Source organism: Monodelphis domestica, chromosome 7 (assembly GCF_027887165.1).
Source record: "Monodelphis domestica isolate mMonDom1 chromosome 7, mMonDom1.pri, whole genome shotgun sequence".
In the NCBI taxonomy this organism is placed as follows: domain Eukaryota; kingdom Metazoa; phylum Chordata; class Mammalia; order Didelphimorphia; family Didelphidae; genus Monodelphis; species Monodelphis domestica.
Genome location: NC_077233.1, coordinates 114,984,613 through 115,009,441, shown reverse-complemented (window position 1 = coordinate 115,009,441; position 24,829 = coordinate 114,984,613). Strand labels below are relative to the sequence as shown.

Genomic DNA, 24,829 nt, shown 5'->3' with positions numbered 1-24,829 from the left:
AAAATGTTTTCATCAATGAAAACATTTAAAAACTAAACTATTGGCCATACTACATTATTATTTTGAACTGTATTTGACCATGTAACATTGATTAAAATGATTCAGCTAAAAAATGTAGTTTAAGGGTATAATAAATGGAAATATACATATTTGTACAATGAGTGTATCCGTTTTAAAGAGTTTTAATTGAAACATGATGTATGTCTGTGTAGATAATAGCATTTTGATTGTTTATTTTGGATAGTAACTCAAGAGAATTTAAGGGTTGAAGGATATTTCCAAACATAATAGAAATTTATGTGCACTTGGGCTCAGAAGTGATTTATTAAGTTGATTGAATAGTAAATTATAACTGGCCGGACTGGTTAGAAATGCTAAGAACCAAAAGCACACTTAAAAAAAAAGGAAAAATTTAACCTTTATGGGATGTTTACTTAGTTGTATGCTGAAAAACAGGTGCATAGCAAATTATCAGTAACTGACAAATAAGAAAAAACAACATGTGGACTTCATCAAAGCAGAGTAGCTTTCATACTTAAACCTATTACTTTTTAACCTTTAATTTGACCATTTGTTTAGATGGTATAGCAAAAAATTTCTATACAATATATTGATTTAGAGAATAACATTGCTATTCCATGTTCCATATTGTCATGCAGGTTTATGTAATTATAATATTTCTGTTACAGTTTGGTTAGCTTTTGTCTTCCTGTGACTTGAAGGGCTTTTTTTTCATCCTCTGTTTTTCTCCAGGCGTCCACAAGGACGAAGATAAAGCTTCCAGCTTCTCTGTTGTCCTTGAGACTTTGAGGCATACCTTGACAGATTACCAGAACAAGCTGGAAGATGCATCTAATGAGGTAATACTTGCACTGTTTGGCTCCACACACATAGCCTTCGGCCTGTGTAGTACATATTCCTTACTTGTTACAAAGGTCAAAAGATGAGAATGTTGAATTGACAGCTTCAGTGATAGCAAAAAAGAAATATTTTTTGTCACAGCTTTTTGTTTGAGGTTACCCTAAAGTATTATGTCACAAATTTAATTTTCTTATATCATCCTAAACTTTTGAACTCCTAATTAATTTACTATTTCTTAGCTTCCTCTTCTCAGCTTAGTTTTTTGAAAGGTTGCCAGTGATTTTAACATACAAAATAATGGATTTAGATTTCATACATTTTTATATTTGCTAAAGTCATTGGAAATTTAGAAAATAATATCTGTTTTAGTGTATTATTGAATTATAATTATGAATTGTTCTATTCTACTTGAGCAAAATTTGGGGGAAAAAAGGAGAAAAATCTGTGTAGTGCTTTTCTCTAAAGAGAGCAAAGTATAGTTAGATTAAAAAAAATTAAGTGTCTGTTTGGTGTAGCCTGGGAGCTTTTAATTTACTGACAGAAAAATCTCATGCTTATATTTATCATCTCATTTGTATTGTTTTAATGTGTTGGTTGATAATCTTCTTGGGTATTAAAATGTTTTATGGATTTGTTGCTTAAAAATTGAAGAGTTTATTTAGTTACATCTTGTCAAATTAGATCATACGAAGCAATTATATTAGATGCAATTAACTAACAAAACAATGAACAGATTGTTCAAAGCAAGAAGTTATGTAGCTAGATTTTGGGTTTTAAATTTGCATTTACTACCTTTGGCTTTTATTGGCTTGGGAGTCAAGTCAGGAAGTCAACAAGTCAACAGACATTTATTAGTGTCTACTACATTCTAAGCATTGTGCTAGGTGCTGTGGATAGTTGATGTAGCCATAAACTTTCAGTTTTAGAAGACTTCCCTCATCTACCCTTTTTTATAATGATAAATGAAGAAAATAAATTATCTTTTTTATGTCTTTTGTGGTTGTTCAATAGTCCAAAGAAGTGACCATGGAAATAATCACATTTCTATAAAGAACAAATATTTCTAGGACTTTCCCAGTGAGATAAGGTAACTAGTATTGTTAGTAGTTTGTGAAACTCTTCTGAGGCCCAGATCTGGAAGCTGCAAAGTAACCAGGAACATGTTACCCACAGCGAATTGTTATTTGGGAGGATGAATGTCACATGATCCTTAGCACAGTTGAAAAGTCGACTCAGCAGGCTTTGGCTTAGTAATGCGCTTTGTTGTGAAACAGTGCCAGAGACAGCAGTGGGGAGACCAAGGGGGTGTTTGCAAAGAAAGCAAAAAAAGCAGTCTGACAGAAAGAAGAATGAACTGTCAAAGAAAATAAATCACAAGCAGTGCAGGACCAACTGATGACCTGCCACAAGCCTTCCCTGTAGGACTGCATGTGACTGACCCTGAAGTTGTCATATGGAGCCAGAGACCCCTGAATACCTTCATCATGTATAGAATGAGCAGTCATCTCTGTCCTTATTTTTTCTTATTGTTGCCACTGCTTGTGGCTTTTTGGTCTTGCAAAATTCAGCAATTAAATTATTTACAATAAAAATCCAAAAATATAGATTCACAGTATGTAATAAAATCTTATAGAAATGTCACTGAAATTTTAAAGCTTGAGTATTTTCCTGTTTTCATTTTATAAGTGCTATAATAAGATCTACATATATAAGAGTAAATGAAGTGAATTACATTTTTGAGATTGACTTCTAAAATGAAAATTTATATTTACACAAAATCTTATATAACCTTTGGTTGTACAATAAAATATTTAATTATTGGCTTTTTAATGTTACTGCTTGTAAAAATGTTTTTAAAAGTTACTTTTATTTCTCTTTTATTAGCTAAACTGCTTGCAAATTGCTTCTGAAAAAACATTTAAGGAACTCGATGCTACCAAACAGGAGGTGGAATGTCTAAGCAAATGTCTAAAGGTATAGTTATTTAGGAAGCTATCTTTTCCCTTTAGAAATAGAGTTTTTTCCTTTGCTATTACATTTAAGGATAATATATATGTTGAATATGTTTGGACTTTAAGATAAAATAAAATCTTGTCTTTTTGAAAAAGGTTGCATTAGAACAGTGAAAATGTTGACATTAAATATTTCATTGAATATATTTTATGTATGTTAAATAAACTACTCTAAACTACTAAATAAAAAAAAAACTAAACTACTAAATAAATAAATAAAATACTTTTATATATTTCTAAATTCATATTGTTCAGCTATAGGGTTAAAAATAGTATTTTGTCATTCTTTATATACAGTGTTTTAGAATTGTTTCTATTTTACTGGGAAAAAAAGCAAATTTAAAATCAAATTAAATCTAGTTTATACATTTTAATATGCCATGAATTCCAAAAACAATAAAGGGTAAAATGTTATTCTTAAAAGGTGTTATTCTTAAAATAACTTGTTTTAAGTAAGTATGGAAACTTTTAATTTGGAGTATATTTTAATCGTTTTGGAAAAGAGAAATTGCTTTTTTAGGTCATTTCTGGTTAGAAGGGCTGAGAATCATTGATCTAAACAGCTTGGTAAATTGGCTTCTGACATTTAAAACTTTTGAGTTGCTTAACTGACACTCTATTGTGCCAAGACAATATTAAACTTACAGCTCCTAAGAGTGCCCAAATTTAATGTAATTTTTAATATATTAATTCACAGAAATGTATTTTTTTAGTTTTAGTACACAAATATCACAAGTTTATGGGAAGTTGTTGAAGTAGGTAAAATTTCTTATCAAGCACAAAATATTAATAGTGAAAATTGTACTTTTGTTAATATGGACTTAAAGGCTTTATTGAATAAAGGCATCTTATTAATAAGTTTTAGTATTAATATAAATGTTAAAGTCTTTTCAGTTTTTTAATTTCCAAATAAAATATTACTTTAAAAACTTAGATATCGGTGGAATAATTAGCAATTCAGTAAAGAAAAAGCTTTCATGTGGGTTTTTTAACCTATCCCTCAGACTGCTAAGTATAGCTAAGTATAGTGGTTTACTTTATTATGTATATAACAACTAAAGAAATTTTGTTTGGAGATATTGGAATAGGATCTCTCTGACAGAAAAAGGACTTAAGATACTTTGAGAGTAAAGAGAACAAATAAAATGACAGCATAATTTTGAATTACGATCATTTATTAGTAAAATCTTTAGGACCTCTGTTATTTCAATTCAAGCTGTCTTTCTGGTTTAACTCAGGTGCTTTCTCTTCCCCATTCCCTGGGGTGGTGGAGTGATGGAAGCTTTCTGTATTTATTTAGCATATTGAGGTCACCTACTCAAATGTTTTGTAAACTCACCAGCTTCTTTTTATTTGGTATCTTTGACAGGAAGCACAAGATAAACTGATTAATAGCAATCAAGAGTTAAATCACCTGCGAACTAAGTATACAGACAGAGAATCTATAATAGGCACTTTAAAAGTGGAGCTCCAAAATGTTCTACACTGTTGGGAGAAAGAGAAAATGCGAGTAGCACAATCTGAAAATGAAATCCAGAAGCTTTCTAAGGCTTTCCATAAGGATATTGAGGTATTACTGGAGACAAAAGCACTGTCAGAAAAGGTCTTCATCTAATCTTATTTTATACATTTACATACATCAAAATGGCTTCTTTTGGTCTTCTGTGATTTATTACCAAAGATGAATTCATGCTATATAGATTTTGAAATATGTATAAGCATATGAAATACATTGAAATATACATAAAATTGGACACTTTTGCTGTCATACTATTTTATAAGATATCTATATATATTTGTAGGTTACTTTTATTAGTCAGTTAATTAATAAGCATTTATTAAGAAACTTTAGTGTAAGGAGTTAAGCTAAGGTACTGAGAATATGAATATGAATACAAATTAAGTACACTTTGAAGTTTACCATCCAAGTAGATTGTCCTTTAAAAGTTCTTCTTTGGTCTCCTATCTACTGATTACAGATTTACATTTTTGTATTCGATTAATTTGGGAATAATCTCAGGTACTAATTACTAGAGTAATTAAATCTTAGAAATCTATGAAGCATTAGCCATTAAGACCCACTTCAGTTTTCAAATTTTGACTCATAGGATGATAGTTCACATATACTATTTATCCATTCCTTTCTTCTCCCATTACTGCTAAACTTGGTTTTGGCCTTTCTCTCTTCCTAGTTATTTCATTAATCTTCCAACTTGTGTTTCTGACTGGAGTCTCTCCCTTCTTCAGACTATCCTCCATACCATTATCCACCGAATTTTCCTAAAGTATTGTGATCGTGTCAATGCTTTGCTCAAAAAACTCCAGTGACGTCCCATTGGTTACTGAATAAAATATGAACTACTTGATCTTATCATTCAAGGCCATATTTATATATTTTAATATACTTGAAGCCTTATATCATTCATACTTTTTCCTTTATCTGTTTCTGGCCTTAATTATTCTGTACTTGCTATTATTGTATTTTTTTTCTCATTCATCTTCTGTGTTTTACGTGATTCCCTTCTACCACTCTACCTCCTACACCTACAGATAGAATGTCAGCCCTGGAGTCAGGAAGACCTAGCTGTGTGACCTGATGAAAGCCACCTAAACCCTGTTTGCCTCAGCTTCTCAATTTTAAAATGGTTATAATAATAGTACCTCCCTCCCCAGGTTGTCATAAGAATTAAATAAGATAATATAAGACTCTTAGTGCAGTAACTTGCAAATGTTAAGCAGTATGTAAATAATAGCTGTTATTATTATTACTGTTCTTTTTTTTTCTTGAATGTTTTCCTGGAATATTGCATCTTTTTAAAATAATAACAGTTATTTCTGTACTTGTCCTTTCAAATCAGATTATATGCTCCCTGAGAGTAGTACCTTTGTCCTGTCTTTATCAAGAGTGCTTAAAACATTATGCCTTACAAATAGTAGGAATAAGTTTGTTGAATTAAATTAATTTATACTGTGGCAAAACATGTTTATCTTATAGATTTGTCTTTGTTAACGAATAAATTATCCTTTATTTTATTTTGACTTGAGGTATACAGCTAGTCTACCCAGCTTTGAACAAACTTATCTGAGTTGTTCTGCATATTGAGCTCATTATTCCAACAAATATGAACAATAATGCCAACTGAGTGAAAAAGAAACATTCTTTCCATCATTTTTACAGTCTGGGTTTTAAATTGTGTCCACATGAAGCAGTTGGAATTGTTCTACACATCAGATAATGATTAAAGTAAAGGAAACTAGAAGCCTGACTGTACTGTAAAGTCAGCATGTCTACAGCATTGTGGTTGAGTTCAACATGTGTGAATTGATTTTGGGTTTGGGATTTCTTTTTCACGCCAAATGGATGATTATCATGCCTGGTTTATCATAGCCCAAGCAAAAAGGACACAATGGCAACACAATTAATTGTTAACACAGAAAGTTCTTAATCACTTGATGTATTTAGGAAATTTTTTTTTATGCCTCCACATTACATTTTATGGTTTATTTTGAATTGGATCTTTGACCATCTCAGCAGTTGTAAAAGGCAGAATATTAACCTAACAAATGAACATCTCAGGGCACATTTATAACATTTCTTTTGATTTCTGAACCTAGATTTTGGTTGTAGAGCTATGTTTTTTTTAAAGTACTCTGTTTAGAAAAGGTGCTTTGCTATGCTGCATAGTATTATTTAATAATATCATTCAAAGAAATTGTGAGAAAATTACTTTAGGAAGTCTTATGATTTCTCTTATGCTAGATTATAATGTTTATACATTTATAAAAGCATTTTGTTTTTTTCATAGTTGCTCTATTGAAAGATAATCTTATCAGGTTCATATAAAATTATTCTCTAGTTTCATTCTAGCTTTATTTTTAGAGTCCATGCCTTGAATCAGACTCTAAGACTAAATGTTATCTGCTTTATGTTATATTCCGTTCTTTAGTGAATACTATTTTTACAATTTTCCAATGCATTTGATGTTTCTAATTTGACTTTGGAAATTGTATCTTGTGCAGATTATCATGTTGTTTTTCTGACAGGAAATGAGTTGTGCTATTGCTCTGTAATTATTTAAAAACCTATTATATAAACAGAACCACATACTATGCATTTCTTACATGTCCAATCACAGGACAGAAGAGCACTATTTGGGAAAAAATGTAATGGCCTCATCTGTCTTATTATCATCATTTCACTAGTGGATAATCATAAGGCATTTAGAATAGATTTCCTTTAGGAAGTGAGTAAAACGTGGTAAGTAGAAAGAAGGAATTAGAGCAATTTCATACATGGATAATGCTGAAATTATTTAAGTTATTCTTTAAAATATATTAACATTCTAGATTGAGTTAAATAACATTTTTGTCACAAATTTAAGACAAACATATGTCATAGTTATAAAAATTTATGAGTTACAATTTATAAGCAGTTTAATCAGTATATTTTCTTTTCCTAGAATGTAAAAATAATTTTATTAAAATTATCACATTTTGAAATTGTGTCATGCTCCTTTTCAGCCTTTGAAAATCTCTTATCTGTGTGGATTCCTATAATGTTTGTATACTGAAGTTCCTTTTTTTGCTTTCCTCATAGGAGAAGCTAACCTTCCTTCATACTTTATATCAGCATTTGGTAGCAGGCTGTGTGCTTATAAAACAACCAGAAGGCATGCTGGATAAATTCTCCTGGTCTGAGCTTTGTGCAGTCTTGCAGGAGAATGTTGATGCCCTGATCTTAGACCTCAACAGGGCTAATGAGAAGGTAACTGTCCTCAGGCACCAGATACCTCTATTAAATTCAGTGACATTTGTCCACATCACAGTATCATTAAGAAGGGCTGACATTCATCTTATTTCAAAAAGAATTTGGATGTTAATAATTCAATACCATTAATTATGGCTTGTCTACAACTCAGTTTGATGCCATTGCTGTGGGCATGTAAATGTGACTGAAGTCTGTATGAAGTCTCTAAGCTCCACTTTCTGTGCAGGACATGCTAATACTACTAGCCAGTATTAGCCACAGGGACCTAATTAAAAGAAAATAAATTAATCTTACTGATGAAGCAATTCAAAGGACTTAGTCATTTACTCTAATAAACCAACACTTTATCTTAGCATAAAACAGAAGCAAGATATTGTTACCCAGAAAATATAATCTTAAAATAATTGATTTTGTAAATGTGTTATTATTATTTTAAAAATAAATTAAAAATAATTATTTTTATAACATCTTTTCCAAGAGGTAATAATAGATTGTTACTTCTAAATTCTTTATAAAATCTGTGCTTCATAATACAAAAAATATTTTTAGAAGGGGAAGAACAGTAGACTTTTATGCATCCTTCACTATTTCATTAGGCTTAAACTATTGGTCTTTCCAAAGGAAATATATTAAAAATCCCTCTTTAGGTCACAATAAATTAAACTGGCTTAGAGGATATGCTGCTGTTAAAGATTGGTTCATTTTCTGGCTCTATTGAACTAGCTGGTCCAAACTATGCTCATGTGGTCTAGGAGAAGGATTCCAGATCTTGGCTACACTGCCATTTGTTCTTGAGGGATAGGAAGAGAAAAACGTTTCCATAAGTTTCTCATCTGTTGAAGGCATGAAACAATTTCTTGGCCCAACTTCAGGAAGCAGTTCCTTACTATTGATAATTTTGGCTCTGATCCTATTAGAAGGGTTACTAGAATGTTCTAAGAAGGATGAGAGTGGGAAGAGTTAGGGACAGCATGAATGATACTTATGATTTTGAATCTGTCCCAAAATATTTTCTATTTGATCAGAATTTTTAAAAATGCTAATAAGCATGATTAACTATTAGAATTATTTTGAAATCTGATGTAATTTAATAGATTTTTTCAGTGCGAATAAGTTGTTACTATAACATAAATTTCATCAGTTGATACATCAGTAATATATGAAAAGAATGGACTTTTCCTGAAAGTTTTTTATTTTCTCAAATCAGTATGTTACATTTTATTTTATTTTATTTTATTTTATGCAAATACAATGTATGCAGATCTAGAGAGCTTATCTCAAGTAGAAATTCTTGCTTTCACTTTAAAGAGATCAGTAGAGATTTTTTCTTCATTTTTTCCTGGACATGATCTCCTGAATATCTTTATTGAAATATACCCTAAATGTAACAATTTATTTGGAGAAAAAAGGAATAAACATATCGAAGTATTTCAGTTTTCAAGGTAAAATGTAATCACAGGATATACCTCTATCAACTTTCTTAATATTTTAATTTGTATCTGGCTTAGTTTTTTTCATATCATTTAGAAAGAAAATGAAATTAAGGAAAAAACTGTGAACTGGAAAAAATGATCTGACAATACATTATTTCTTCTGTCTATTCATATAACTATATAGATAACTCATCTTGAATATATTTGTAAAAACAAGTCTGATACTCTGAGGGAGCTTCAGCAGACCCAGGAAGACACTTTTAATAAAGTGGCAGAACAGATTAAAGCACAGGAGAACTCTTGGCAGAAACAAAAGAAGGATTTGGAACAACAGTATACTGAACTCCTCCAAGAAGTTCAGATGAGGGCAGAGGTATGCTACTTCTAGCAGAGTGCTAAAAGATGTTTGTGTTTTTTTTTTCATACCCTACATCCTCTTTCAGTACCATAATAGAATTTTAATCAAATTAAAACTAATTAGGAATTACACATAGGGATATATGTATAAATATACACATATGTAAAAATATACATATCCAGATATGTGTGTCTCTGTGTGTACATGTATATATGTATGTTTATAAATTTTTGAAGTTTCTAATATTGTCTTTCTTTAGGAAATTAATGAATACCTGCTTAACATATTCTAAGATGCATTATTTAATTAGATCCCAAAATATTTTCTTTGTCATTAAGTATTTTGTGAGTTTACAAATTAAACATATCAGAATCATTCTAGAATTATCTGTAGTAGTAGTAATAGTTTATTTTTGCAGTATTCCATTTGTAAAGAGAGTATCCATTTAGTACAATTAATTTATTTTAGGCTAAAATTTGATGTATGATTTCTATGCTTCAGTATTCTCCTTATTGGTACTTTGTAAAGATTATATTACATATTCTTAGGGCCTATAGTAAAATTGGGGAATTAGGTGGTTTTTTTTTCAGTTGAATTAGACTGTGCAGAACTAAACTCGAAGCCAATTTTATTAACATACTTTTCCCTATATCACTTAAAATTTATGAAATTGGTATTTAAGACCCTTCTTGATCAAGAATACTATATAAAGTGAGTGCAGACTTTTCCATATTTAACTATTGACTTGTAGATTGGCCTTGGTTATGGAAATGCTGTAGCTAGAACTGAGGATGTTATTTATTCTTTCTGTGATTGAGTCAATATTTGTTTCCTTTGTATACAGTGGCAGTGGACCATGGACACTTGCTTGGATGAGGACTAAAGAGTAGGAATATTGCTTCAGGTACTCAGATAGTGAGGATAGATGCCCCTCAGGAATTAGGTTTAGAAGCCTCATTGCTCTGGAACCTTTTGCAGTGGGTGATGGTTGTACCTGATCTACTCTATTTTTATCTTGGCTCTTCAACTTCTTTTTGTTCCTTAGAAAGCTGCTGAACCTCTTTGATTTTATTTGTCTTTTGTATAAGATCTGAAAATTGGACTAGGTGGCTTCTGTGTTGGGAACAAAATTCTAATCTTTAGGATTCCATGCAAGTTCGGTTACTTTTTCCTTAAGGCACTGTTCTCGTGGCTCAGGGGACCAAAAGCTGAAGTAGTTGACATCACTTCTGGGTCAGCTGAGTACAAATGTCCCTAAGGCTGCCTCTGTGGCGGGCTGAGTGTGAGGGACGCCTCAGGAGCAGGGGAACTTCACTCAGCTGAAACAGTGTTCTCTTGGCATAACCTTATTCAGTGTCTTTCCTTTGCTTTGACCAACTACATTTCCTTTTGCCAACTGTTGAATTTTGTGAAGTGCTAAACTGTCAAGCTTATTTCATCTTATTTCATTCTAATATCAAGCCTAAATGACTTCCTACGGAGACCTTCGCTGCCTCAGACCTAACCCATAAGAACCTTTAAGGCTACTTTTATGATTGTGTGATAGTGTCACACAGTGCCAAGTCCAGTTTACTGTTCCTTATGCCAACTTGTGCAATAGAAACATTCAATAGAATTCCTCTTCTCAATGCTAGCAATCCAACTTTATTAATCTTTTGCGTGTTAACATCATTTTCTATATTCTATTTAACATTACAAACTTTAACCCCATCAGGGATAAACCACCCACCTGATTTCCAGAGCTTCCCAGGAAACGGGCCTCCTAGGGGTACGTAGGGACAGAGTTCCCTCTTTTCCTACCATAGGCCTCCTTTAGTCCTTTAGCAATATTGTAAAACAAACAACTCTGAAAGACTTAGGAACTCTGAATAGCATCATAACTGAGCCCAGCTCCCAAGAACTGATGCTGAAATGGGCCCCTCCTCTCCTGACAGGGAGCAGAAGCAGAGCTCATGAGAGAGGGCCCCGGCCCAGCCATTCTGTGACACACGTGCCGTCTGTAGGCATCTGTACAGGGGACATGGCACATTCATGTATTTCTTCACAAACATATATAAGCATGCACAAAGCCTCTCCATCTGTGTGTATGCAAGTGCAGACGTCCATGTGGGTATCTAGCTATTGCTGCTGACTGCATGTCTGCTCAAGTCCCTGTTCTTCCTTGGGTCACAGATCTGGCCGGAGAGACTTTGGTTTGCTCAGGGATTCTTTTACGGCCCCCTTGTCTTGCCGTTGCTATTTGTGTGAGCTGCCACTTCGCCTTGCTTTGCTAAGCTATGAAAACCCCCGCAGGCGGGCCCATCCGGCCCTTTCCTGCTCGGGTGTTTTCTGAGTATGTGGGTGCTCTGCCTTTAGGCCGGATGCTGAGGGACTTTCAGTCGCTCCTCCTGGGGGCTCCTCCCCTTCCCTCAGGCCCCTCTCATACTGGCTCCGGTCCTCCCCGTTCTTCTCAGCTCCCCAAATCTCAATTTTCACTTTATCTCAGCACCTAACGGGAATAATACCATCTTTGGTCTTGCCGTCGTTTGCAGATGTCCTTCTCATCCGAAAGCCCTAGTCTAAATCTCTCCTTCCGCTGCATTCCGCCCAAACCACCATTCAGGGTTTCTGTGAGTTGGCTGGGGGGCTGCGGTGAGTGAGCTGGGGAGCCTGGCCTCGAGTCTCACCTCGGACCCATCATGGCTGCCGGACAAGTCCTCGAACCTCCCCATGCTCTTGACCACTCTTTTAAGTCTGCAAGACCGAGAGGGAGGCAAGCATGTGCATCACTGGTGTCTCCTCCCCTCTGCTCTCCCGAGAGCCCTGAAAGCACAGACTCAGGCTGTGCCTCACTCCTGATTCTGTTACCATAGACCTCACCACCCTGGAGCTAGACCTCTAACACTGGAAGTACCCTTTCAACCTGTGTCCTCTGCAGCTAATTGATGCATTCCTCCTTGAACCTCCATTTTAAGTAAAAGTCAGGCCAGCCATGTTTTCATTTTTCTCTGACTTCTACTCCTAATTTTTCTGACTTTCTCCTCAGCAAGGATACCTTCCATTTCTCCTCACCCCCCCTCCCCAATATTGTCTTCCCCATTAGAATATAATTTCTTGAGGGCAGGGAATGTTCTTTCTTTCTACTTGTATCATCATGGGATAGAGAACTGCCTATAGATTCTGAATAGACCGTGGAATTATAGCAAGATGTTCCTAAATGGTTTAAAAGAAATATAAGAATTCAGAATATAGAATTTGTGTCCTACACAGAATAAATAATTGGTAGAATAGAAAAACTTCATTAATAGAAAAAAATTCATGGTGGCAGGTTTCACCAGAGATATTTAAGAGAACTGATTGGGAATGGGAATACATAGAAGTAAGCATATTCTGTAAGAACAAAAGCAAAAAACAATAACTTTCAAAGAAAACATATTCTGCATATAAGTAAAACATACTGAACTCAGAGACACAATATATAGAGGCACTTAATGATTTCCAGTATCCCAGAAGAATATAAGTCAAAAAACCCAAATTTCAACCTCCCTTTCCCAGCTCATTATGATAATTCTCAATGCATTTTGTGGTATAGCCAGACCTGTCCCCTTTCAGTTCCTCACATACAGCATTCCATCCCCTTTCTGTGTTTTGCATTGGCTGTCTCCTAATTTTGGAATGTACTCCCTCTGCATCTTAGAATTCCTAGTTTCCTTGAGAATTCACCTCAAGCATTATTTCCTACTTCATGAAGCCCTTTCAGATACCTCTAAATGCTTTCCCTAAGTTAAATTGTATTTAATATGTATTTACTTGCACATGTACATTTGTCAAAGAATGAAAGTCTCTTTTTAGGACTAACAATATTTTTTACTTTTTACGTAGCACAGTGCTTGACACATGGCAGAAACTTAATAAATGCTTATTGATTGATCACTTGAAATATAATGACAGTCTCCTTGCTATTATTTTATTTAAATTTTTATATCAATGTTATACTTTGAGTTTTTTCCTCTTTCTTATTTCTTCCAGAATTGAGTTTCAGAATTTTATTTTTCTTATAGTTCAAAGCTAGTAAAGAACCTTCTTTTCTGTGTTTTTGATAGCACTTTATGCATCAACAGGATTATTTCTCTAAAATTTGATAGAATTCAAGTGTATATTTGCTCTGTGAATTTTTTTCTTTGAAAATTGATTTATGGATTGCTCAGGTGATCTTTATGGCAGTATACTCCTCAAATTCTCTTTCTTGTTTCTTTAAAATAGTTATTTTTGGTACTTTTTTGGATATGTATTTTCGTTTAGATTTTTAATTCTTTCAACTTATTATGGATTTTTCTATCTTATAATCTTGGAAATTTTGTTTTCTTTTTGAAAAAATAAATTTAATAATGGCTTATTAATTTTGTTGGTATTTTCAATGAACAAGATATTTATTTTGTCAGTTCAATATGGTGTTACTTCCCAATTTTCTTTTTCTCTTTGGTCTTCAAAATTTTTTCTTTTATACTTCTTATTAGCTTAGTAATTTTGTGGTTTTCTAGTATTTAAAATTTCATCTTCCATTTGTTAACCTCTTTTTTCTGTATTACTAATAGGAATACCTGAATGAAAATACATAATTATTTTATGTCTCTTCTCCGCTTCTGTAAAAATGATGACAGAGTGAAGAAAAAGCTTGTAGAACATTGCAAGAACTATATGAACTTTTGGCCATCCATAAAAAGTTTTTGATAGATTGAATTTTTATATATTTAATAAGATATTTAGATGTATGGAAGACATTATACTTGATATATAGAATTATTTGTGAAATGAAAAAAATTGTTAATCCTTGATTTATGAATAACCCCTACATAGAAATAGCTCCTACTCTCTTCTTTGGCATTATGGCTGACAATCAAGAAACCTCTGCCTTTACTGTTAGAATTGTCATGATGGTATGGTCTTTGAAGTATTCAGGCAGGTCAGAAAATAGAACTCAGAGTGGTTTATGTCTTATGGGCTTAGATGCAGAATAAGAAAGTACCTATTATTTGGACAGGAAGTGGCAAATTTCCCAAGATGGGTACATGCAATATTCATGAGTGAAGGTAAGCTATAAAAAAAATTAGTGTTTAGATAAACATTAAATTCTTAATTGGATGGTATCTTGTTTTTCTAAGGAGGCCTACCAAGATCAATAATTTAATAGTATTTATGTAATCTCTATTATTATTAGCTGTTAGGTTATTTTTATTAATTCATTAGTTTGGGACAACTATATTAATTTCTTTTTTTTATCTGGAACAACAATTTATCTTCTAGACTCTCTATAAAGGAGAAAATACCCTTTTTGTAGTTATTTCTTTTTTAGGGGTAACTTGTATGGAAATCTTGTTCTTGATGATTTCTTGAAAGTTTTTATCTATTTAGGACTGCCCCTTTTAAGGTCAGGGTACCGGGGAGCCTAGCTCACTGGATGGGAAAGATAAATTTTAGTTTAGTTCAGTTCAGTAAATAATTATTAATTGCTTGCTATATTGCCAAGCATTGTGCTAAAGATATCGAGCTCAATATAAGTACTTCTTTCTCTGAAAGAGATTGCATTCTCCTGGGCATAGGGCAAGAACATGTAAACAAGTATGTGATACAAGATAAATTCAGGACTAATAATAATAACTAGAAGAAATGTGGGAGTCTTTCATTTAGGACCTACTCTAAAGGATCTAATTAGATTAGATCAGGATCTAATCTAAACCTTGGTAGGTAAGAAGCTGGAGTGAGGCTCCACAATAGCAAAGATCAGCAACTATAATTATGTTGTAATGAAAAGGACTCTGAATTTAGAGTCAAAAGACTTACATTTGAGACATATACAATTTTAGATAAATCACTTTGCCTTTCTGATCTTCAGCTTTCTTATCTATAAAAAAGGAGTTCAATGGATCATAAATAAATATAGTAAGGGCTTGTCATCGGCAGGCTAATGTGCTCAGCACAAGGTAGAAGGTGACTGAGTTACAAAGTTATGTAATAAGGAGAGAATTTTATTTATTTATTTATTGTTTTTTTAAATTTTATTTAATTTCTAATATTTTTCCATGGTTACTAGATTCATATGATTCATATTCTTTCCCTGTCCTCCCCCAACCCCCTCCCATAGCCAACATGCAATTTCTCTGGGTTTTACATGTGTCATTGATCAAGACTCATTTCTATACCATTAATATTTGCACTAGGGTGATCATTTAGAGTCTATATCCCCATTGAACCATGTGATTGATCATATATTTTTCTTCTGCATTTCTGTTTCCACATTTCTTTCTCTGGATGTGGATAGTGTTCTTTCTCATAAGTCCCTCAGAATTGTCCTGAGTCATTGCATTGCTGCTAGTAGAGAAGTCCATTATATTCTATTGTACCACAGTGTATCTACAGTGTTCTCCTGGTTCTGCTCCAATAATGAGAGAATTTTTACCTGGGAAAGGAAGAGTTATGAAAGATAAAGTCATTTCAGTTACATGAAATTGAGAAGCTTTTGCAGAAATAGAGTCAAAATAGATAGGATAAGAAGGGAAACAATAAATTTGGGGGAAAATCTTTGCAACATTTTTTTTTACAAAGATCTAAAAACTATGCAGGGAATTAACACAGATACATATGACTAGGAATTGTTTACCAATGGAAAGGTAATATAAAAATATGAAGTTTTTTAAAAGAATTACAAACTTTTAACAAACATAAAAAAGATTGCTTCCCATTAATAATAATGAGGAAGTTGTAAATGAAGACTACAAGATAATTTTTCTTCTCTCCACCTCCAAAATGACAAAGATAAGAAAAGATGGAAAAAGTCATTGTTGATGGAGCTATAGAATTGAAAGACAGATACATTAATAAAGTGTTACAAAAAACTGCGAATTGTTCAGCAATTTTAGAAAATAATTTAGAAATAGAGTAATAATGTGACAGAAATTTCAGTATTTTGTGACCTAAGTTCATGTATATGCCATAGGCATGAATATGAAGCAAGTCAAAGATATAAATGAGTCACACATGTACCAAACTATTAATAATAGCATTTTTTTTGTGTATAAAGAATTAGAGACAGCAGGCTCTTATTTATAGGGAAATGTATTAAAATATCATGGTGCTTAGATTATTATAATATACCTTAGTAATAAAAGACAACAAATTTGAAGAATTCAGAGAAGCATGGTAAAGTAAGCATAATTATGAAGATAATATACACAAAGACTAAAATGGTGTAAAGTGAAAGAACAAAAAAGAAAATGGAATCCTGTCTTATTATAGTGGCCACAGATGACCCTATGAAAGAGTTAAGAAAATATAACCCCTTCATTTCAGAGATAGGGGACTATTTCTGTGGGCATCATGATTTATGAAAGGACATTGATAAAATAGAGAGTGTTCAGAAACAGAAGCTGAGGATCAATTGAGGAAACTAGGTATGTTTACCCTGGAAAAAAGGAAGAATGATGTGGAGGAGGGACAGATAAGGGGCAGAGACATGACTACATGATAACTGTCTTTAAATATTTGATGGACTATCATGTCAACGAGGATTTGTACTTATTTTTTTGGCCTGAGAGAGCAAAATCAGGAATAGTGGGGGATGGCAGAAGGAGTTTTAAAGAGGAAAATACAGGTTTGATGCCAGGAAAAAACTGATAACAGTAAGAGATACTCAAAAGTGTGGTGTGTTTCCTCAAGAATTGGTGGACTCCTCTCCTTTGTAGGTTGTTAAGCACAGGCTTATTGGGTATTTTATGGTAGGGTACAGGTTGTAGTAGATGGCTTGTGGAGTCCCATTCAACCTTCAAATTCTTTGATTCTCCAAATATTCTCTATGCTGTCAGATAATATCTATCTATTATTTCTGATGAATTAAAAAAAATCTTTGTTGCAAGTGATAGCTGACTGGGTAGGAGAGATTTAGAAAGATATTCATATACTTATATAGTATAAAAACAAAAGATTTTATTTATTAACTTTTATAAGATAAAATTTTAAGAAGAAAATTAAAAATTTCCTGACAGTGTAATACATTTTCTAGGCAAACCTCTTATGCGATAGCTTTTAATGATCCACACATTAGTAGCTTATGCTGGTTGTGATATTTCTGTTTTTAACCTCTTGATATATTTCTTGAATTGTTTTCCTTAAGGGCAACAAAAACTTTCCTTACGTTTTTTTTTAATGACATTTTAAAATGCCCATGTTAGCCTTCAAGGAAATAATAACAGGTAAACATTGACACTATTAATCACTTAAGAACACAAATTTTATATTCTAATTGACACAAATGAAGAAAGCAACATCTGTCAGCTAAAAAATACTGTAAATAAATATTCTCTAAATCATAATTGTTATTTTACACGCATGAAGCTACTGATGTGCCCTTTTAAACATAAAAAATATCATCTGTATAACAAAAAGCTTTTAAAACTGAAAGGGAATTTTTTATTTCCTTTGTCTATTTTAAGTTAATCAAGGACTTAAAGTACCCCTACTTAACACTTGTATCCTGGATTGATCTGGTTGTTGGTCAACACCTTCCTCTGAGGGATTGTATAATTTTCGTAAAAATCCAAGATTTAAAATTTTTGTAAAAGAAGCTCACTAATTCCCTGAATCTGAAGATCCAGAATAAACTTTGGAATGTAGTTAATTGAACTCTGAAGGAGGTTGAACACATTTATTTTGAATATAAACTCTTATGCCAAAGGGGATTGCCCCCTATTTGGCTTTTGTCAATGTGTCTATCATCCATTGTTTTTTCCTTTCTTCCTTTTTTATTTTCCTCTTATTGCAAACTACTGTAATTTCTCCTTAGAAAGTACAGTATTGTATGCACCTTTAGCTAGAAGATCTTTAGAGGTATAAGCTAGATATTTGAAATGATTCATTGGGGAGACTAGGCATGTAAATCTGGGAGATTTCAACATGCTCTTCTCCCAATAGAATCACAGGAGTGATTGTGAAAGATAATTTTTAATTCCCTTTATCTATTTTAAGTTAATCAAGAACTTGAAGTACCCCTACTTTACACTTAGTAAGTCACTAACAAAGTAAGTTCATGTCCTATAACCTCCTTCCTCTCCCCACCCCCTCACCCCCCTTCAGTGCTAGGCAAGTTAAAAGACTGTGATTGATTCCTGAGATGTGACAGTCTCAGGAGCATGAGCTCTGGTGGGACTCTTGGTGGTCTTGGCCTCCTGTGTGCTCTGAAGGTTCTCTGGGGGGTTTTCTTTACCTCTTTGAATTTTGGTTTCCTGATCCAGACTTTGGATTCTGGTGAAGATTTGGCTGCCTGCATTGGGGACTCGGACTGAAGAGGGACACTTACTTAGGTGAGGCTCTAACCTCCTTGTTGTGAGAGACTGCCCTTTGAGGCTCAGCCTCTTTGGCCACTGGTTTTTGGTTGTTGGACCGCCTGACTGGAGACACTCTCGTGGATTGGTGAGATGGGCATTCTTGTTCTGGAGGCACTAGGATTAAGACTTAGGGTATTTTTAGCTGGGTGATATTTTCTACCCTCTTCCTATATTTCCCACTTTAATGTCTCTACCTTCCTGTAAATAAAGCTACTAACAGCCTACTGACTCATAGTGTAACTTTAATTTTCATAAACAATGACCACAACAACTTTTTATAACTCATAAATTTAGTCGAACCATTTTTAACACTCACAAACTATTTTATACCATGGTTGAATGGAAATAGTTCAGAACCTAGAGTACAAGTTTTGGGTTCAAACTAGGACTTTGCCTTTTATTAGTTATATGATTTTGAGCAAATCACTGCGACTCAGTGATCTTCATTTGCTTTACTTAAAATAGCTTACTTATTGTATGTGTCATATGTGTCTTCTTTTATTATATGAATAGTATGGAAATATGTATTGCATAAAAGAAGAGATATATTCGTTTGAGGTGGAGAGAGGAAGAAAATATGAATCCTAAAATGTCAGAAAACAACTGTCAAAAATTGTTTCTACATGTAGTTTAAAATATAAATAAATAGGCTACTAATACTTATAATGCTTATCTCCTCAACAAATGAAATTATGGACTTAAAATTATGCATTTTATAAAAATTAAGTGTTATAAGCCATTAACATGATTACAAAAGTAAATATTTCAGTTTCTTTTAAAAGTTCACTGGTGCTTATTGATCAAGATGGGAAGGTGAAGGGAAGAAAAACATAATTAATTAGAAAGTATTGCCAATTGAAAAGAATACTCAGATTTATAAAATACTTTACTGTTTGCAATTCACTTAGCTAATGCTCAAAGTAATTCTAGTGTCATTATAACCATTTTACAAATAAGGAAAACTGAGCATAAGCCGTTTGGCCATTCACAGATTTGCCAAGTGCAGAGGTCAGGGTTCGTCCAGATCAGTTGACACCTAGGTAGATTCTAGGATTTTTTGACGTCTATATTTGTTTGTTGAAATTTAAAAGAACTTAGTATTATCTTAGTCTGTCCTTATCAGAACACTGGGAAGAAGTTGGAATTGTTATTAGCCTTATTTTTACAAGTGAAACTGAGGTTGAAAGTGTTGAACTCAGTTCTTCTTGATGTTAGGTCTAACACTCAATCCACTACACTACCTAGCTGCCATTTTATGTGTCAGTTCATGAAAGATAGTGACCTTCTGGTATATTATTTCAGACAGGCCATGTCTTGCTAGATATCAAGTAGGTGCTAATTTTTAATAGCCTGCAATGATGTGTTGCATGGTTTTCATGTTTTCCTACATACTCTCTGTTGCTCATTTAGTGCACATTCTTTAAGGATAATGCTTTAGAAGTTTTTGATGGTTCAACTGCCATCACAGACTCTTCAGTTTTCGTAAACAAATCTTCATAATTTAATCATTTCTTTAATTGGCCAAGTTCCTCAGTATATATTCGTTAGACTCCATTCTTGCCTTAATTCTTTTGAGGGTTCCTTATGGAAGCAAATCATTTTGGGTTATATTTGACAAAATTAATATTGTGTGGTTGTTTACAGCCTTTTCCATTACTTGGTGAAATGATCCCTATCTTAAAATATTTTAATGGTTTTTATACCCATCCATCATATCTTCTGAACTGCCAGCTCAGACCAGTTCCTTTTTGACCTTAGGGTGATGACTTATCTGTTTTGCTCATATTTTTGGATTTTTATTAAAATGGTTTCCAAATCTGTCATAACTCCTTTTGTATCTCTGAAAGCATACCCTAAGACTTTTGTTTTTAAATTCCTCATGATTTATGTCAATTATATTTGGAATTTTTGTATTGGTATTATGTTTTCAATAGAAAACTATTTTCCATATGGACATCAAATAGCCTAGTGCTCCACTATAATGTCTCTATTTCATATATTATTAATATTGTATAAATCATCAATGTAGAACTGATTTAAAGTTTTTCTGAGAAAGATGGGCAGAGATCTTCCTATTTGCCCCCTGAGGGAAAGCAGCAAGGGCCAGTCTGGACTACTTCAGCCTGTGCCAGTATAAGGCCACTTCCATCTCCTGCTGCCCAGCCCATCTCTCAGTGTGGATGTGGAAGACCTCTGGTGCTGAGGTGTAACCTTCCCTTTGATCTTAGGTCTTCCATCTACTTGGAGAAAAGAGAAAGAAGAAACTAAGTGGGGAATGAGTTTTCTATTTCCCTATTTCTCCTTGGCTGAAGGACATTTCCACCACACCCCTCACAATAGGTACCTTCCAATTCTCCTCACCCCTCTGTTTTTCAGCTTCTTTTTTTATGCCATCTTCCCTCATTAGATTGTAAACTTCTTGAGGGCAATGAGTATATTTCTTTTTTTGATATTTTTATACCCAGCACTTTGCATATAGAAAGTACTTAAATATTTATTGATATATTAAGACCATAGAGCTATTGATGAAAATTGAGAGTTACCTGGAATATTTAGAAAGTCAGAGCCCTCCATGAAGGAAGGTTTTGGGGGGAGATTAGTGCTCTACCTTTCTGCCCTCTGATCAGAGGGCCCTTTTGCTAGGCAATCCTACTTCCCCTCATCAGCTCACAATTTCACTCTCCATAGCAGCTCTTCCATATCTTTTTATTCCACCTCAAATCTCCTATGACTCTCTTCCCCCTACCCTCTCAGCTGAGGATTTTGCCTCATATTTCATAGAAAAAAATCATACATCATCAAGAGTTCCCTTATGTCCCCTCTTCTTCATTTCATATCAATCATTTGCCTTTATGCCAGTATCTCATCCTTCATACCTCTCTCAAATGAAGAGGTAACCTTACTCCTTAACAAGCATCCCTCTTCCTATCTGCACAAATGATCCTATTCCATTTTGTCAACAAATTCTCTTCTCTTTTTTCCACTCTCACTTATTTTCAAGTCCTTGCTTTCTGTTGACTCATTCTTTACTGTCTACAAATATATCCATGACTTCCTTATCCCCAAAAATTTCTCACCTGATCATTCCGTCACTACCAATATCCAAATATCTCTTTTGTTCTTTATAGCTAACTGTGAAAAGTCCAGTTATAATAGGTGCCTTTACTTTCTTTTTTTCTTATTCCGATCTGAACTCTTTATAAAGTGGCTTCTGACTTTATTGCTCTAATGTTAACCAGTAATCTCTTAATTGCCAAATCCAGTGGACTTTTCTTAATCATGATTTTTCTTGATCTCTCTTTGGTCTTTGTACTATTGATGAACCCTCTAATCCTTTTGACTATTTTATGTCTAGGTTTTTGAGACATAATTCCCTCCTTTTTTCTCTTCCTACCTTTCAGACTGCTTATTCTCAATCTCTTTGCTGGATATTCATCTAGATTATTCTCTTTCATGGTAAACCCTTCTTTATGGTTCTCTCCTGGGGCCTTCTCTTCTCTCTCTATACTTGTTGGTCTCATTAGGTCTCATAGATTTAATTACTCTCAAATATTCCTATCCTTTATCATGGCATTGACTGCTATTGGTCCTGAAATATTTTTCCATGTTTTTCAAGTAGTATGGAAATATTCACTATGGTTTCAGTAGAAAATAACCTTTAAAATATATTGTTTTTCAGTGCTAATTGGATTCATGGTCCCCACAAATGTGAAAGGATTCTTTGGAATTTCACTGTCTATATCCTCATATCCTTTTCAATATCTTTTGACACCTCAGTACTTTTCTTGTCATTTGCTTTGTTATTTGGAGTAATTTCTAGATTTTAAGTTAATTGATCTTTTTTAGTGACCTAAGTTTCTTTCATTTTTCTTCCTATAGATTTTTAGAAGTTTCTCAGTTTCATGTTTTCTAGGTTTAGGGAGATAATTATTTTTAATAATGCTCTATATGAATTGGTAAAACATTGTTACATGACATAGATCTAAATGATCCATTGGAAAATGTTATTAACCCCTGTCAGTAGCTGGTAAGATGTTTCTACTTTGTCATGATTTTTTTGTGGCATGTAGTGAAAAGATTCATAACTTCAATTAATTTTGTGTGTACTTGTGGTTTGCACACTTTAGTGGTCAGTGTCATTTACACTGCAGCATTTCTAGTACGTAAGATATTAGGATTGCAAATTTTTTTTGACATTTTGTACCTCTTTGTAGTACCAGAACAATAGGAGAAGCCACTGAATCCATTATTCTTCACGCGAAACTGATCATTGTAATGGTTTTGAGTGTGGTCATTCCATTATCTTATACTGACCTGTCTATTTCGTTGAATTTTAGAAGCAGTTATAGCACCTTAAGTACTAGCCAAGTCAATGCATCAGATCCCAATACTCTAGGTTTGTAGTCTATGCCAGTATAAGGCCACTTCCACCTCCTATTGCCAGGCCCATTTCCCAGTTTGGATGTGGAAGATTTCTGGTGCTGAGGTGTAACCTTTCCTTTGATCTCAGGTCTTCTATCTACTTGGAGAGAAGAGAAAGAAGAAAATAGGTGGGGAATGAGAGTGCCAGGCCTCTAGTCAGAGGACCTAGGGTCAAACAGGCCTTAGACACTTCCTTTCTGTGTGACCCTGGGCAAGTCACTTAACCCACATTTTCTAGTTTTTACCACTTTTCTGTCTTGAAACCAAAATACAGTATTCATTCGGTAAAAGGGAATCCTTTGTTCTCTTTGAGTTTATACTTGTGGAAAGGAATCCTGAAGACAGGATTAACTTTCCTTTGTCTACTTTTAAATTGAATCAACAAAAGATTGAACACCCTACTTAGTGCTAGGTGAGATTTAGAAAATTCACACCCTTAACTGAGAATCCTTTTGATGAGAACTTACCCTTCAGAAGGTGAGAAGATTGATCCCACAGACACTGTTCCTTGGGTAGTGCTAGACAATTTGAAAAATGTAATTGGCCCCTGTGAAAAGGGGAAGGAACAAGAATTCACCATAAAAGCAAGCAAGGAACTCCCTCAGAGGAGTCTTTGAGAAGATAGTCTGAAGAGATTGTCTTCTGGAGATAGTCTTAAAATGGGGAGGGTCTTTGAGGGAGCTGGAGACTAGGGCTTAGATCATGGGCTTGGAGCTTGGCTTCAATTTAGACTCTGACTCCTGGACTACTTTGTTGGGTGAGTGAAAGGCTAACTCCTTTCCTAGTTTCCTAAGAGACTAGCTTCCATCTTGGAGGACCACCACCCTACCTAGTTGAGACCTAATCTCTGCCTGGATTAAGTAGACCTGGAGTAAACATTTAGGTTGATAGTATAGATAACTTCTCTATTTTCCTCACATTTCTCTTCTTTATTGTTTTCTCTCTATTTGTAAATAAATTTCTGACCCAAGATATACTAAATATTAGTGACCACATAATTTCATAAAATTATTGTTCAACTATTAATTTTAACCTTTTTATTTCTAAGGTAGAAAGAAATGGTTTTATTTTTTTTAAAAAGCTTTTTACAAAGTGATATTTTCTCCAAAGATACAGCAATAACACAAGTTATATTTTCCTTCAAAACCTGGTATACATTCCCTTTAACCTGGTGATAGTAGACTCAAAGTTAATGCAGTGACTTTTTGTTTTATTGTTGATGGTTCTTGCTATTTATTGTTATTTTTCTTAATAGTAAAAATCTGCAATTATTAAAAAATCTTTGTTTTTCTCTTTTCTTTATGATTTTCTGAGAATCAGTTCAATATCCTCAGAACTATTCTACCTATAGCTTAGAATTTATCTATATATGTTTAATTTAAGTGTTCTTTTTTTTAAAGAAAAAAGAATTATTTTCCTCTCCTTCAACATTTTTTTCCTCCATTATAAAAAAAAATCCTTGTAGCAAGTAAGCCTATCCAAGCAAGACAAATTCCTGTATTGGTTGTGTCCTGGAAGATAATGCATCACTTTGTAATATGAGTCTCTCATCTTTCTGTCATGGTTAATTAGGTAATATCATTGTCTTCTGGATGGTCATATATCTTTATCAGAGTTTG

General features: G+C 33.5%; 1 protein-coding gene across 18 annotated transcripts in view; it reads left to right on the top strand.

Moving 5' to 3' along the window:
• The window catches only part of CCDC171 (coiled-coil domain containing 171), a 543,314-nt gene that overhangs the window by 241,059 nt on the left and 277,426 nt on the right, over nucleotides 1–24,829 (top strand). For all 18 annotated transcript variants that reach the window (XM_056805336.1, XM_056805339.1, XM_056805345.1 and 15 more), the window contains 5 exons: nucleotides 754–860; nucleotides 2,746–2,835; nucleotides 4,243–4,443; nucleotides 7,471–7,638; nucleotides 9,259–9,447. In XM_056805336.1, coding sequence (XP_056661314.1) covers nucleotides 754–860; nucleotides 2,746–2,835; nucleotides 4,243–4,443; nucleotides 7,471–7,638; nucleotides 9,259–9,447 — 755 coding nt within the window. The remainder of the gene's footprint in view (nucleotides 1–753; nucleotides 861–2,745; nucleotides 2,836–4,242; nucleotides 4,444–7,470; nucleotides 7,639–9,258; nucleotides 9,448–24,829) is intronic.